The 12132-nt window shown below is 49.3% G+C and overlaps 1 protein-coding gene across 4 annotated transcripts in view; it reads right to left on the bottom strand.

The window, feature by feature from the left end:
- Positions 1-2000: 2000 nt before the first annotated feature.
- Positions 2001-12132, bottom strand: part of LOC143315804 (kalirin-like) — a 36825-nt gene continuing 26693 nt past the window's right edge. Inside the window, exons 42-57 of one of the 4 annotated variants that reach the window (XM_076723239.1) lie at positions 9167-9214; positions 8969-9072; positions 8695-8826; positions 8484-8594; positions 8234-8304; positions 8081-8147; positions 7899-8002; positions 7751-7820; positions 7418-7504; positions 6973-7065; positions 6832-6882; positions 6625-6702; positions 6076-6261; positions 5818-5989; positions 5414-5559; positions 2001-5320 (exon numbers count right to left, since the gene is read on the bottom strand). In XM_076723239.1, the coding sequence (XP_076579354.1) occupies positions 5135-5320; positions 5414-5559; positions 5818-5989; positions 6076-6261; positions 6625-6702; positions 6832-6882; positions 6973-7065; positions 7418-7504; positions 7751-7820; positions 7899-8002; positions 8081-8147; positions 8234-8304; positions 8484-8594; positions 8695-8826; positions 8969-9072; positions 9167-9214 (1706 nt within the window). In that variant the 3' untranslated portion in view covers positions 2001-5134. Of the gene's footprint in view, positions 5321-5413; positions 5560-5817; positions 5990-6075; positions 6262-6624; positions 6703-6831; positions 6883-6972; positions 7066-7417; positions 7505-7750; positions 8003-8080; positions 8148-8233; positions 8305-8483; positions 8598-8694; positions 8827-8968; positions 9073-9166; positions 9215-12132 lie in introns of all 4 variants that reach the window. The other 3 variants (XM_076723238.1, XM_076723237.1, XM_076723236.1) reach the window with 3 other exon arrangements.

Genomic DNA, 12132 nt, shown 5'->3' on the forward strand with positions numbered 1-12132 from the left:
GCCTCCGTCAGCATCGACGTGATCGTCCACAGGTGCCAGAAAACTGGAAAAAGGAACAAACTCTGTGGATTATGTAACAGCTCTGCTGTGGACTTCACTCTTTGCTGCTTTTCAGAATAAAATACTGTGTGGTGGTCTGCCTGCATCTGACCTACTTAAAGCTTCACATGATCCCAGTTTCCACAGAAAAACAAGAACAGTCATTTTCCAGTCTGTGTCAGAACCAGCATGTTATCAGAGCGCAGCACGGCGACAAATCACTGTTTTTATTTCATTTAACAAGACGCCACCTTCAGTGAAGAGTCACTGTTCATGACGGCATTCTTCAGCTTCACCCGAGACGCAGTCGACCTCGTTTCACTGCAAATCTGAAGTATTACCTGCTTTTAATTTGAAGGTGAATGTGCTGAATAAACGCTGCTGCTGGTTGAATCCTTGAACCCAAATCTGATTATCTGTGAACAGACGATAACAGGCACAGCCTTGTTCACGTTATCACCTGTCCGAATCAGTCTCTGCTCTTCAAGTACAGTTAAATCCACAGTCTTTGCATGTATTTATATCTTTATGATATTCAAAACTGCAATATTTAGTTAATTATCATGAGTGAATTTTGCACAACTTTGTTTTAAACCTGTTTATTTATACGTAAAAGCTTTATTCCACACTGTTAAATTACAGTATATCAACATATCAGCTTTGATTAATCTGCAGATTATTTTCTCAATAGTTTTGTCCTTAAAATGTCAAAAAATTCTTGTCTTGAATGAATGAATGTCTTTTTTTGGTCCAACCAACAGTCCAAAACCAGAAATATTCAGTTTATGAACACAAACAGCAAAGAAAATCAGAAAATTGGACATTTTTGGATTTAAAGAAATCACTTAAAGATTAAATTATCCAAACAGTTGCTGATTTATTTTTTCTCCCGTCCATTAACTTCTCGTCTGTCCTTCTGATTCTGAATTTCATACTCTTTATGAAAGTCTAATCTCTGGGTTTTAGCAAATTAAAACATGAAACTTATTTTTGGATTTTTTCTCTGAATGACATGCCGGTCGATGTGACTTTGACCGGAGCAGACAGGTAAGCTTCTCTCTGGCTGCGTAATTGGCTAAATGAGTTTAGTGCTTTACAGCCGCTCTTATCAGGATTTGCTTGCAGGCCACAGTCACGCTGACATCGGATCCTACAAACCGCTGAAGGAAGAATGCGGATGATTTGGATTGGGTAATCCATCCTGAGGGATGTTTCCCTCTGATGGTTTGTGCTGGTGCAGGAAGGATTGTGACTATCTTCTATGTGGATGATCGACGGTCAAAGGACGTGAACTTTGACACCAGAGACAGAGTTCACGTCGCGTTTCAAGCTTCAAGTCTTATTTTGTTATATAATGACACACGATAAGAGCACAGAACACAAACCAGGCATCGCTGGGATCAACATGAACTTAGTGATCAAATATAATCAGTTCCAAACGTTTACTGATGAATCGAGGCGTCTGCCAACCCGTCTGGATCCACACACACCGTGAAAAACACCACATGCACATAGTTTTGGATGAAAAATGAAGTTTATTACAAACAACGACAGAGAGCTGTTAGAAGTCAGTTAGCAGCTGTTAGTTCTGTACAAATAACACTGTTTGATTGGTTAGTTGAGTTTGCCAATCGGCAACAAGGCTAGGTCTCAAACAGCACCCTACGCCCTCTGTAGTGCACTATTTCCCACCCTAAACCTGCCACAGTACACTACGATCCACCTTAAACCTTTCATAGTGCCCCGCTTTCAATGCTACATCCTGCATAGTGTCCTACCCCCACCCTAGGCCCTCCATCGTGTGCTATTTTCCACCTTAAACCCTGCTTAATGCACCGCCTTCCTGTTAAAGTGCACCACGTTAACAGTGTGCCACTTCTACTTTAAAATCTTCCTTCGTGCACTTTGTTGCACCCTTCATCGTGCACCACCTTCCATCCTAAACCCTCAATAGTGCACTACATTCCACCTTAAACTCTTCCTAATGTACCCCTGCACTAGCACCATGTCGTGCCCTTTGACGTGCACTACGATCCATCCTAAATGCTTCCGGTGCACTCCGAGTTCACAAGTTGCGGACGTTTTTTTTAATTGTTGGACCCCATAGATATTACTCTTCTTCTCTTTTTTTTTTTTTTTGCATTCCCACTCACAACATCGACATGTTGAAGACAAAATCATTTTCCATTCGTGAAAAGGGGACACGGTCGCGTCCGTTTTGAAGCGCCGTTCACCTGACTAATGCCGTGTTCATGTTATGTGGGATGTGAAAGATGGCTTGTGACCGTTCACGTCATTGGACTGTTAAGACAAGTTCATGATTGCGGAGTTGGTCGTATGACGGTTAAAAAATACTGTGCATGGTCCATAAAGCACTATGTCCATGAAGTTAAGCAATGGACTGGAGGAGTCCATGTTTGTTTGCTTTGTCAGGCACTTCTGTATTGTTAGTGCCAGCTTGGGTGAATCAGAGGTTTGAATCATGTGACTTGTTGGATGTTGGCGTGAACACGAGTTACATGTCAGGAACTGGTCGTTGCTGTGACTCCCACATGACACGAATGCTGTATCAAACTACGTTTAAATGCAACACACACTGGCCACATCATGTCACGCCGCGTCACAACACGTCTGCGACAAATGTTTGTACCAAGGATACAAAACGTGATGTGCGTTTTTACCAAAATGACGAGGACATGTTTTTAATGAAGGGGCCGTTTGGGACGGTCGTGTGTTGATGCACCTCATCTCGCCGTGATCCACCTTGAGACGTCACCTGTGTACGGCAAGCCGGCTGGTTAAAAATGATGCAGTTTTGACATGTTCTGATGTTTCCAAGCTTTGGGATGAAAACCTCTGACACGTGTTTTGTCTTTTCTTAGTTTTACGTGTTTTGTTCTGGAGCTTTCCGTCAAATCACACAACCTTCATCAGCAGATGCATCTGAACTCCTCTGAGAACTCAAAGACTTCTCGACTGCGTCGGCTTAAAGGTTTGAACGTTCGTCCTTTTGTTTGACGACATCGTGTCAACACAAGGTCCAATCAGTGGCTGTTCTGGAGCTTTCAATCAGCTGTTTGGATGCTCCCATATGTAACATAGAAAAATAAGTTCTACAGCTTGATAATGCAGAGATCCTGCATGAGAAACGACACATTTTTAACCACCCGGCCTGCACCAGTGTGTGTTGACCGAAACACAACCAACACCAAGCATCTCGTCGACTTGGTTTCAAGAATACAACCTCATGAGTTCCATCTGAAGGCAGCGTTCCTCCTTAAACCCTTTATAGTTTGCTATTTCTCTCTCTGCACCCTTCAGAGTGCACTACTTCCCACCTGAAGCCCTCAGCAGTGCACTTGACAGGCTGCGTAGCTCCTTAAGGACCGGGGTGTTGTCTGAGAATGGCACCAGAGAAACAGAGAGAGAGAGACAGAGAGGTAGAGAGAGAGACAGGCAGAGAGACAGATAGAGAGCGTGTTGAAGGTTACAGCTTCAGGTTTAGTAGAAACAGACAGTCACAGTAGGTGGAGTCGCTGCTGTCTGTCTGTCGGACAGACAGACGGGCGGACAGAGAGACAGACAGTTTCAGTGTCCAGAGTTAGTGGAGTAGCAGTTGGAGGTCTGGTCTATATACAGAAACATGAAATGCATAATCAGAATATCCAAACTAACCAGAGCTGCATGCACGGGGGGGCCGCCATGGAGGGGGGGGGGGGTTGGACAGGGGTGAGGGGGTGTGGAGGGGATGGGGGGGGGGGGGCGGCGGCAGCTCTGGTTCGCTAAAAAGACAAAAGAAACTGGTGTCACCGCAAACACATGGCAACGCTACACCGGGACACCACCTAACTGTCTGTGGAAAAACACACACACGCACACACACACAGGACGGCGTCACTAACACACACACGCACACACGCACACACGCGCTCTCTCTGACACACAAACATTAATATGACAAACAGTTTCTCTCTTTTTTGTCTATTGAGGTGAAAAACAGATTCTATTATTCTTAATTATCATAATCATCATAATTAATCATCTTCCTCTTCATCATCTTCATCGTAGCAGTGGTGTGTGTATGCAGTGTGTGTGTGTGTGTGTCCTCAGTCTTGTTTATACACAGTATTAACAGGATGTCACGCAGAGCTCAGTTCTGATTGGCTGACGGGTCTCGTCACCTCTTCTGCTTTTATTTTTTTGACTTTGTCTCTTGTTGCAGCTTCCTGGAAACCAGTCTGTTGTTGTTGATGGCGGGGGGGGGGGGGCAGTAATGATGTGGTCATGTGGTCTCCCTCCCACTGACCCACAGGAAACAGTTTGTGATGTCATCAGAGTGCGATTGGTTGCTCGGGGCAGTAAACTGGAGGCCGACCTGACGGCGTCGTCTGATTGGACGAGGTGAGGACAGAGGTGTCTTTTGGCTGAGTGTTGAAGCACCAGGAAGGAGGGAGGAGATTAACAGTACCTGCTGCTGGGAGTGTGTGTGCGTGTGTGTGTGCGTGTGTGTGTGCGTGTGTGTAGGTAATACTGGCAGGTCATCAGGGCCTAACGTGTGTCAGGAAACATCAGGTTCTGCTTCTCTTAGCCGCCTTAACCGCCTACCATAACTGTCCGTAAACGCCTCTTTAGCTCCACCTTCAGGACAAACGCCACAACGGCTCAGACCGAGAAAAGTCCTGTTCGTCTTCTGTCCACCGCTTGAATCCTTGAGCTCTGGGCTCGGCCTGTAGGGGGCAGCAGAGGACGTTTCTCACAGTGAGTGAGCTCGATGCTTCATTTCTCTGCTGATCACTTCTGGAGCGTTTGTCTTTCGTGGTCGACGAGCAGCCAATCAAATTACAGACTGCTGCGGTGGTGAGAGGGAGGGTTTGTCCTGATGGTGGCGCTGCAGGAATCGTCCGGAGGTCTCCGTGTTACTGAGGATTCTGTGGAACATGTACGTGATCAGCACATTTCATGTTTTGGGAAACCGTCACGAAAGGATTTCCCAGCATGCCTTTGGCCCCGTTAGCTTGCAGTATTTTCAGTGAGTGTGTGTGTGGTCGAAGTAAACGGACTCTGCTGTCAGTGTGTGTCGTTGTGTGTTTCTGTGTCAGTGTGTGTTGAGCACGCTGCGTGGCACCCAGCCCTCGGCGGCCGGCGAGTCGCTGTTGGCCGGCCGGTAGACCAGACTCTGACCCTGCTGGTTGGACGCCAGAATCTGAACCTTCTCCCCCCGAAACACCGAGATCTCGTCCTCCCGCACCGCCACGAAGTCCTGCAGCACCATCACCAGCTCCTGGTCAGGGGGTCAAAGGTCACATCGTCAGCTATCACCTGAACTGTTTTTAGCTCCAACCTGAACTTTAAAAATCCAGAATCTGATCCAGACCTGGTCATCCTGCTCGCTGTCAGGAGGCGGCTGAGGGGCGTGGCCGTTTGGTGTGGGCGGGGCCGACGGCGGTCGCCCCGATGACAGAGGGCGGGTCACGGAGATCCCACCCTCCTTCCTCTGGTACTCGATGGGAGACTGAAGAGCTGTGGACACAGATCCAGGATCAGATGTGCAATAAACCTTTAGGGATAATTTAATGAGGATTCAGTGAGATCAATGAGATGTTTTAAGGAGAATCAAGGAGGATTCAAGGGTGTTTCAAGGTTTTCAGGGTGTTTGACGATGATTCAGAGGGATTGAGGGATATTTTGGTGAGCTTCAGTGATGTTTTCAGGGAGATCTGAGCATTTTTTAGAGAACTTAAAGGAGTTTCTTTGAGGGAGATTTGAGAAGGTGCTCACCTGACAGGAAGTTGTTCTGGGCGTCCAGCAGGGTGGCAATGGTCTCCACCCAGGTCAGCTTGATGCTGGCGGAGGACGCCTGCAGTGTGAAGCGCTCCGCCGAGCCACGAGACCACAGCACAAACTTACAGGGATCACCGTCCACACTGTCCTGCATCGCCAGGTAACTCACCTGATCACACGCAAAAATAACCGTTATTTCCAGTATAAACCAGTCTAACACAGATCCACGTCCTGAAGCGGGCAAACCAGCCTGACCTTGATGCTGTTCTTGAACTGGTATCCCGGGTTGTTGGAGCCTTTGCGCAGCAGTTCGCTGAAGATGATGATCTGCTCGAAGAGGAAAACTCTGCGCTCTTTACTGCGAGACAGAACTCCTCCATCCTGCTCCCAAACGCAGAAGGTCTCCTGCTGCAGGAGCTTCCCCTGAGACGTCAGCTTCCCCTGGAGGACGGACGGACAGGTGAGGACGGACAGACAGGTGAGCTCATCTCGTCTTTTTCTATGAGGCATTTGACCGTCTTTGTTTTAAAGCTGCGTTATTGTTTTTTGCCTCTTGGGGGCAGCAGACCTCCACAACAAGCTGACATCCTCCACCTTTCTAACGTGGTTGTGGCGAACACGTTAGCAAACAGCTGCTCACACACTCAGAGCAACATCATCATCCTCACACACTGTTGTAGTACAAGTCTCTCACCTTTGACTCGTTGTTCTCATAAAAATATTGATGAAGGCAACTTTAAAAAAGTCTCCAATGATGTTTCATCAGATACTACGACAGACAGGTGGACAGACAGACAGGTGTACCTCGTATCCCTGCAGGCGTCCCAGGTTCATCATATCGTTGCAGCGTTTCGGTACCAGTGACATGAGCTCCACGGCTTTCTGCACACACACACACACACACACACACACACACACACAGTGTGTGAAGGTGGGGTGTTCGAGCTAAAACATGGTGTTACATTCACCTGCAGGTGATAAACTGAAGTATAACGCTGTGACTGGACTCACCTCGATCTCTTCACAGTCGAGTCCTGCTTTGGACGTGTACTTCAGAAAGTCCTGAGAAAAAAGGAGTAAATAATAATGTTTATGTCACAAGCAGATGAAGACGGAAAGTCAGCAGAGTTCACCGCAAACGTCCTCACAGACCTTCAGCAGCAGCTGGTACTTGGTGATTCTCTGGATGGGTTTGATCAGATAGTCACTTATTGACATCCTGCAGCTGATCTCATGCTGGATCTCCTGCAGACAGACAGACAGACGGACAGACAGACAGACAGACAGACGGACGGACGGACGGACGGACAGACAGACAGACGGACGGACAGACGGATGGATGGACGGACGGACAGACGGACAGATTTCAACAGTTATTTCATCTGAGAACTCATCAGGTCTCCTGTTGAACAGAACCTCCAACCAAACTCCATTCAAAAATCAGCTGGTTTAGTGACACATTTCAGTTTGACTTATTCTGGTTTGCTTTTATTCGTCCTGGATTTGTTCTTGACAGCCGAAGTTCCCACAAACCAAATAAACAACAAAAAAAGATTAAAATGAGACAAAAATGACGCAACAAGAAGTGATGTGTTACCTCAAAGAAGTTCTCATACTCGATGACGATGAACTCTGACCTCGGCTTGTTCTGACAGTAAACCACGTACATGTGAAGACGACGCTCCTGCCGCGCACACACACACACACACACACATGTCAACATCCATGTTAGCTCATTTCAGGAAGCTAACATTAAATCACATTCTCTAAAAAAGAGGCGGCAACGACTGAGATCAGCTGAACTAGCTACTGTTATGCTAAGCTAGCTTTAGCAAGAGTTCAGCTGAATGAATTCATTTAGCTGCTGCGTCATTCGACCGTGTGGAAGTGTTCTGAAAAGCTCGTCTCTTTTGTGAAACAGCTGACTCACGTGTCTGATGAAGAGGTCGGCCAGCAGGTCGTGGTTCTGGACGCAGCGCTCCAACTCCACCAGGAAGAAGCTGAAAGAAAACACACACGGTGAGTCTGAGTGTGTGTGTGTGGAGGACAGGTGTGTGTGTGCGATGTGTGTGACGGACTCGCGGTGCCAGTCGTAGATCTGCTGGATGTTTCCAAAGACGATCTTGTCCTTTCCTCTCATGTCCTCTGGAATCCCTCGGACCTCCAGCCTGGACATGAAGCCCTGAGACACACAGTATCTTTGTATTTAACCTTCGTTCATCGAGGAGTAAAACTCATGAGATCCATCATCTCGACTCACCTCCACAATCACACCCAGATCCTTCACGTAGTCCTTCTCTGATTGGATCATCTCGTTGACCACGAACCTGCGCACACACATGCAGAGTTCACCTGAAACCTTTTGAAGCGCTCACACACGCGGTCACATGTCTGTGATGGAGGTTTGTCTTACATGCGTCCTCTCAGCGCCTTGTTCCTCTGTTCGGTGTCCGACTCGTTGGAGCCCTGATCTGAATCCAGAGCCTGAGGACAGACGGCGAGAGACAGCGAGAGACGTCAAAGTCTGAGGGACGGCAGATGTAGGTGTCTGAAGCCCACCTGCTGTCACACCTGGACACACCTGACCAATCACTGCGCTCAGTGGGCGGGAATGTCATCGTGTGACAGGCGCACTGACACTATCCCCCCGCCCCCCCCATTACCTCTGGGTTGTTTGGGTCTTTGATGATCTGCATGGGAGGCGGTAGAGGGGTGTGGCTTTCCTCCTCTGGCTCCTCCTCCCCTCCGCTCTGCCCCGCCTCCTCCTTCCTCGCCTTCTGCAGAAACAAACCAACTACTTTATCTTTGTGTCTTTGTCCTGTGTGTGTATGTGTGCGTGTGTGTGTGTGTGTGTGTGTGTGTGTGTGTGTGTACCGTCTGTGCATTGCCAGTGAGGGGTGTGGTCAGCTCCGGCCGGTTGTCCCGCCTCCTGGTTCTGATTGGAGGTTTCTTCTGTCCGTCAGCCTTCCCCTGACTCAGCCTCCGGACGGGACTGGTCAACCAGCGCTGCAACAAACACACAGTTACCACCGCTGAAAGTAACTGAGTACATTTACTCAAGTACTGAACACTTTCCTTCAGTATTTTCATTTTGCTCTATCTTGTATTTGTACTCCACAGTACTGCTACGAGGACGACCAGCTGGTACCTTCAGGGTGTTTCCAGTTCCAGAGACGCTGCGTTTCGGCCCCGGAGAGCCGACGGCGCCCCCTGGAGCCCCGCCTACTCCATACACTGTGGGAGAAGTGGCGCCTGAGAGAGGAAGACAAGGAAGTGTGGTCAGCACGGTGATGAGTTCACTGTCCTCAGAATGGTAAGTAAATTCAATGATTGTCATCTCACTCACTGCTCTGAGTCTGGAGGCCTGAACCCTCAGAGCCGTACAGAGTGGAGTCTGCAGAGACACGAGGACACGAGGACACGAGGACACGGAGACACAAGGACACGGAGACACAGAGACACGAGGACACGAGGACACGAGGACACGGAGACAAAAGGACACGGAGACACGGAGACACAAGGACACAGAGACACAGAGACATGAGGACACGAGGACAAAAGGACACGGAGACACGGAGACACAAGGACACAGAGACACAGAGACATGAGGACACGAGGACAAAAGGACACGGAGACACGGAGACACAAGGACACAGAGACACAGAGACATGAGGACACGAGGACAAAAGGACACGGAGACACGGAGACACAAGGACACAGAGACACGAGGACACGAGGACACAAGGACACAGAGACACAAGGACACGGAGACACAGAGACACGAGGACAAAAGGACACGGAGACACAAGGACACAGAGACACGGAGACACAAGGACACAGAGACACGAGGACACAGAGACACAAGGACACAAGGACACAGAGACACAGAGACACGGAGACACAAGGACACAGAGACACAGAGACACAAGGACACAAGGACACAGAGACACGGAGACACGAGGACACAAGGACACGGAGACACAGAGACACATGGACAAAAGGACACGGAGACACGGAGACACAAGGACACAGAGACATGAGGACACGGAGACACAAGGACACGAGGACAAAAGGACACGGAGACACAAGGACACAGAGACACGGAGACACAAGGACACAGAGACACAGAGACACAGAGACACGGAGACACAAGGACACAGAGACACAGAGACACGGAGACACAAGGACACAGAGACACGAGGACACAGAGACACAAGGACACAAGGACACAGAGACACAGAGACACGGAGACACAAGGACACAGAGACACAGAGACACAAGGACACAAGGACACAGAGACACGGAGACACGAGGACACAAGGACACGGAGACACAGAGACACAAGGACAAAAGGACACGGAGACACGGAGACACAAGGACACAGAGACATGAGGACACGGAGACACAAGGACACAGAGACACAAGGACACGGAGACACAGAGACACAAGGACACAAGGACACAGAGACACGGAGACACGAGGACACAAGGACACAGAGACACAGAGACACGAGGACACGGAGACACAAGGACACAGAGACACGAGGACACAAGGACACAGAGACACAGAGACACGAGGACACAAGGACACAGAGACACGAGGACAAAAGGACACGGAGACATGGAGACACAAGGAGACACAAGGACACAGAGACACAGAGACACGGAGACACAAGGACACAAGGACACAGAGACACAAGGACACAGAGACACAGAGACACAAGGACACGGAGATACAAGGACACAGAGACACAAGGACACAAGGACACAGAGACACGAGGACACAAGGACACAGAGACACATAGACACGAGGACACGGAGACACAAGGACACAGAGACACAGAGACACGAGGACACAAGGACACAGAGACACGAGGACACAAGGACACGGAGACACAGAGACACAAGGACAAAAGGACACGGAGACACGGAGACACAAGGACACAGAGACATGAGGACACGGAGACACAAGGACACAGAGACACAAGGACACGGAGACACAGAGACACAAGGACACAAGGACACAGAGACACGGAGACACGAGGACACAAGGACACAGAGACACAGAGACACGAGGACACGGAGACACAAGGACACAGAGACACAAGGACACGGAGACACAGAGACACAAGGACACAAGGACACAGAGACACGGAGACACGAGGACACAAGGACACAGAGACACAGAGACACGAGGACACGGAGACACAAGGACACAGAGACACGAGGACACAAGGACACAGAGACACAGAGACACGAGGACACAAGGACACAGAGACACGAGGACAAAAGGACACGGAGACATGGAGACACAAGGAGACACAAGGACACAGAGACACAGAGACACGGAGACACAAGGACACAAGGACACAGAGACACAAGGACACAGAGACACAGAGACACAAGGACACGGAGACACAAGGACACAGAGACACAAGGACACAAGGACACAGAGACACGAGGACACAAGGACACAGAGACACATAGACACGAGGACACGGAGACACAAGGACACAGAGACACGAGGACACAAGGACACAGAGACACAGAGACACGAGGACACAAGGACACAGAGACACGAGGACACAAGGACACGGAGACACAGAGACACAAGGACAAAAGGACACGGAGACACGGAGACACAAGGACACAGAGACATGAGGACACGGAGACACAAGGACACAGAGACACAAGGACACGGAGACACAGAGACACAAGGACACAAGGACACAGAGACACGGAGACACGAGGACACAAGGACACAGAGACACAGAGACACGAGGACACGGAGACACAAGGACACAGAGACACGAGGACACAAGGACACAGAGACACAGAGACACGAGGACACAAGGACACAGAGACACGAGGACAAAAGGACACGGAGACATGGAGACACAAGGAGACACAAGGACACAGAGACACAGAGACACGGAGACACAAGGACACAAGGACACAGAGACACAAGGACACAGAGACACAGAGACACAAGGACACGGAGACACAAGGACACAGAGACACAAGGACACAAGGACACAGAGACACGAGGACACAAGGACACAGAGACACATAGACACGAGGACACGGAGACACAAGGACACAGAGACACGAGGACACAAGGACACAGAGACACGAGGACAAAAGGACACGGAGACATGGAGACACAAGGAGACACAAGGACACAGAGACACAGAGACACGAGGACACGGAGACACAAGGACACAAGGACACAAGGACACAGAGACACAAGGACACAGAGACACAGAGACACAAGGACACGGAGACACAAGGACACAGAGACACAGAGACACAA

This window comes from Chaetodon auriga, chromosome 23, assembly GCF_051107435.1.
Source record: "Chaetodon auriga isolate fChaAug3 chromosome 23, fChaAug3.hap1, whole genome shotgun sequence".
In the NCBI taxonomy this organism is placed as follows: domain Eukaryota; kingdom Metazoa; phylum Chordata; class Actinopteri; order Chaetodontiformes; family Chaetodontidae; genus Chaetodon; species Chaetodon auriga.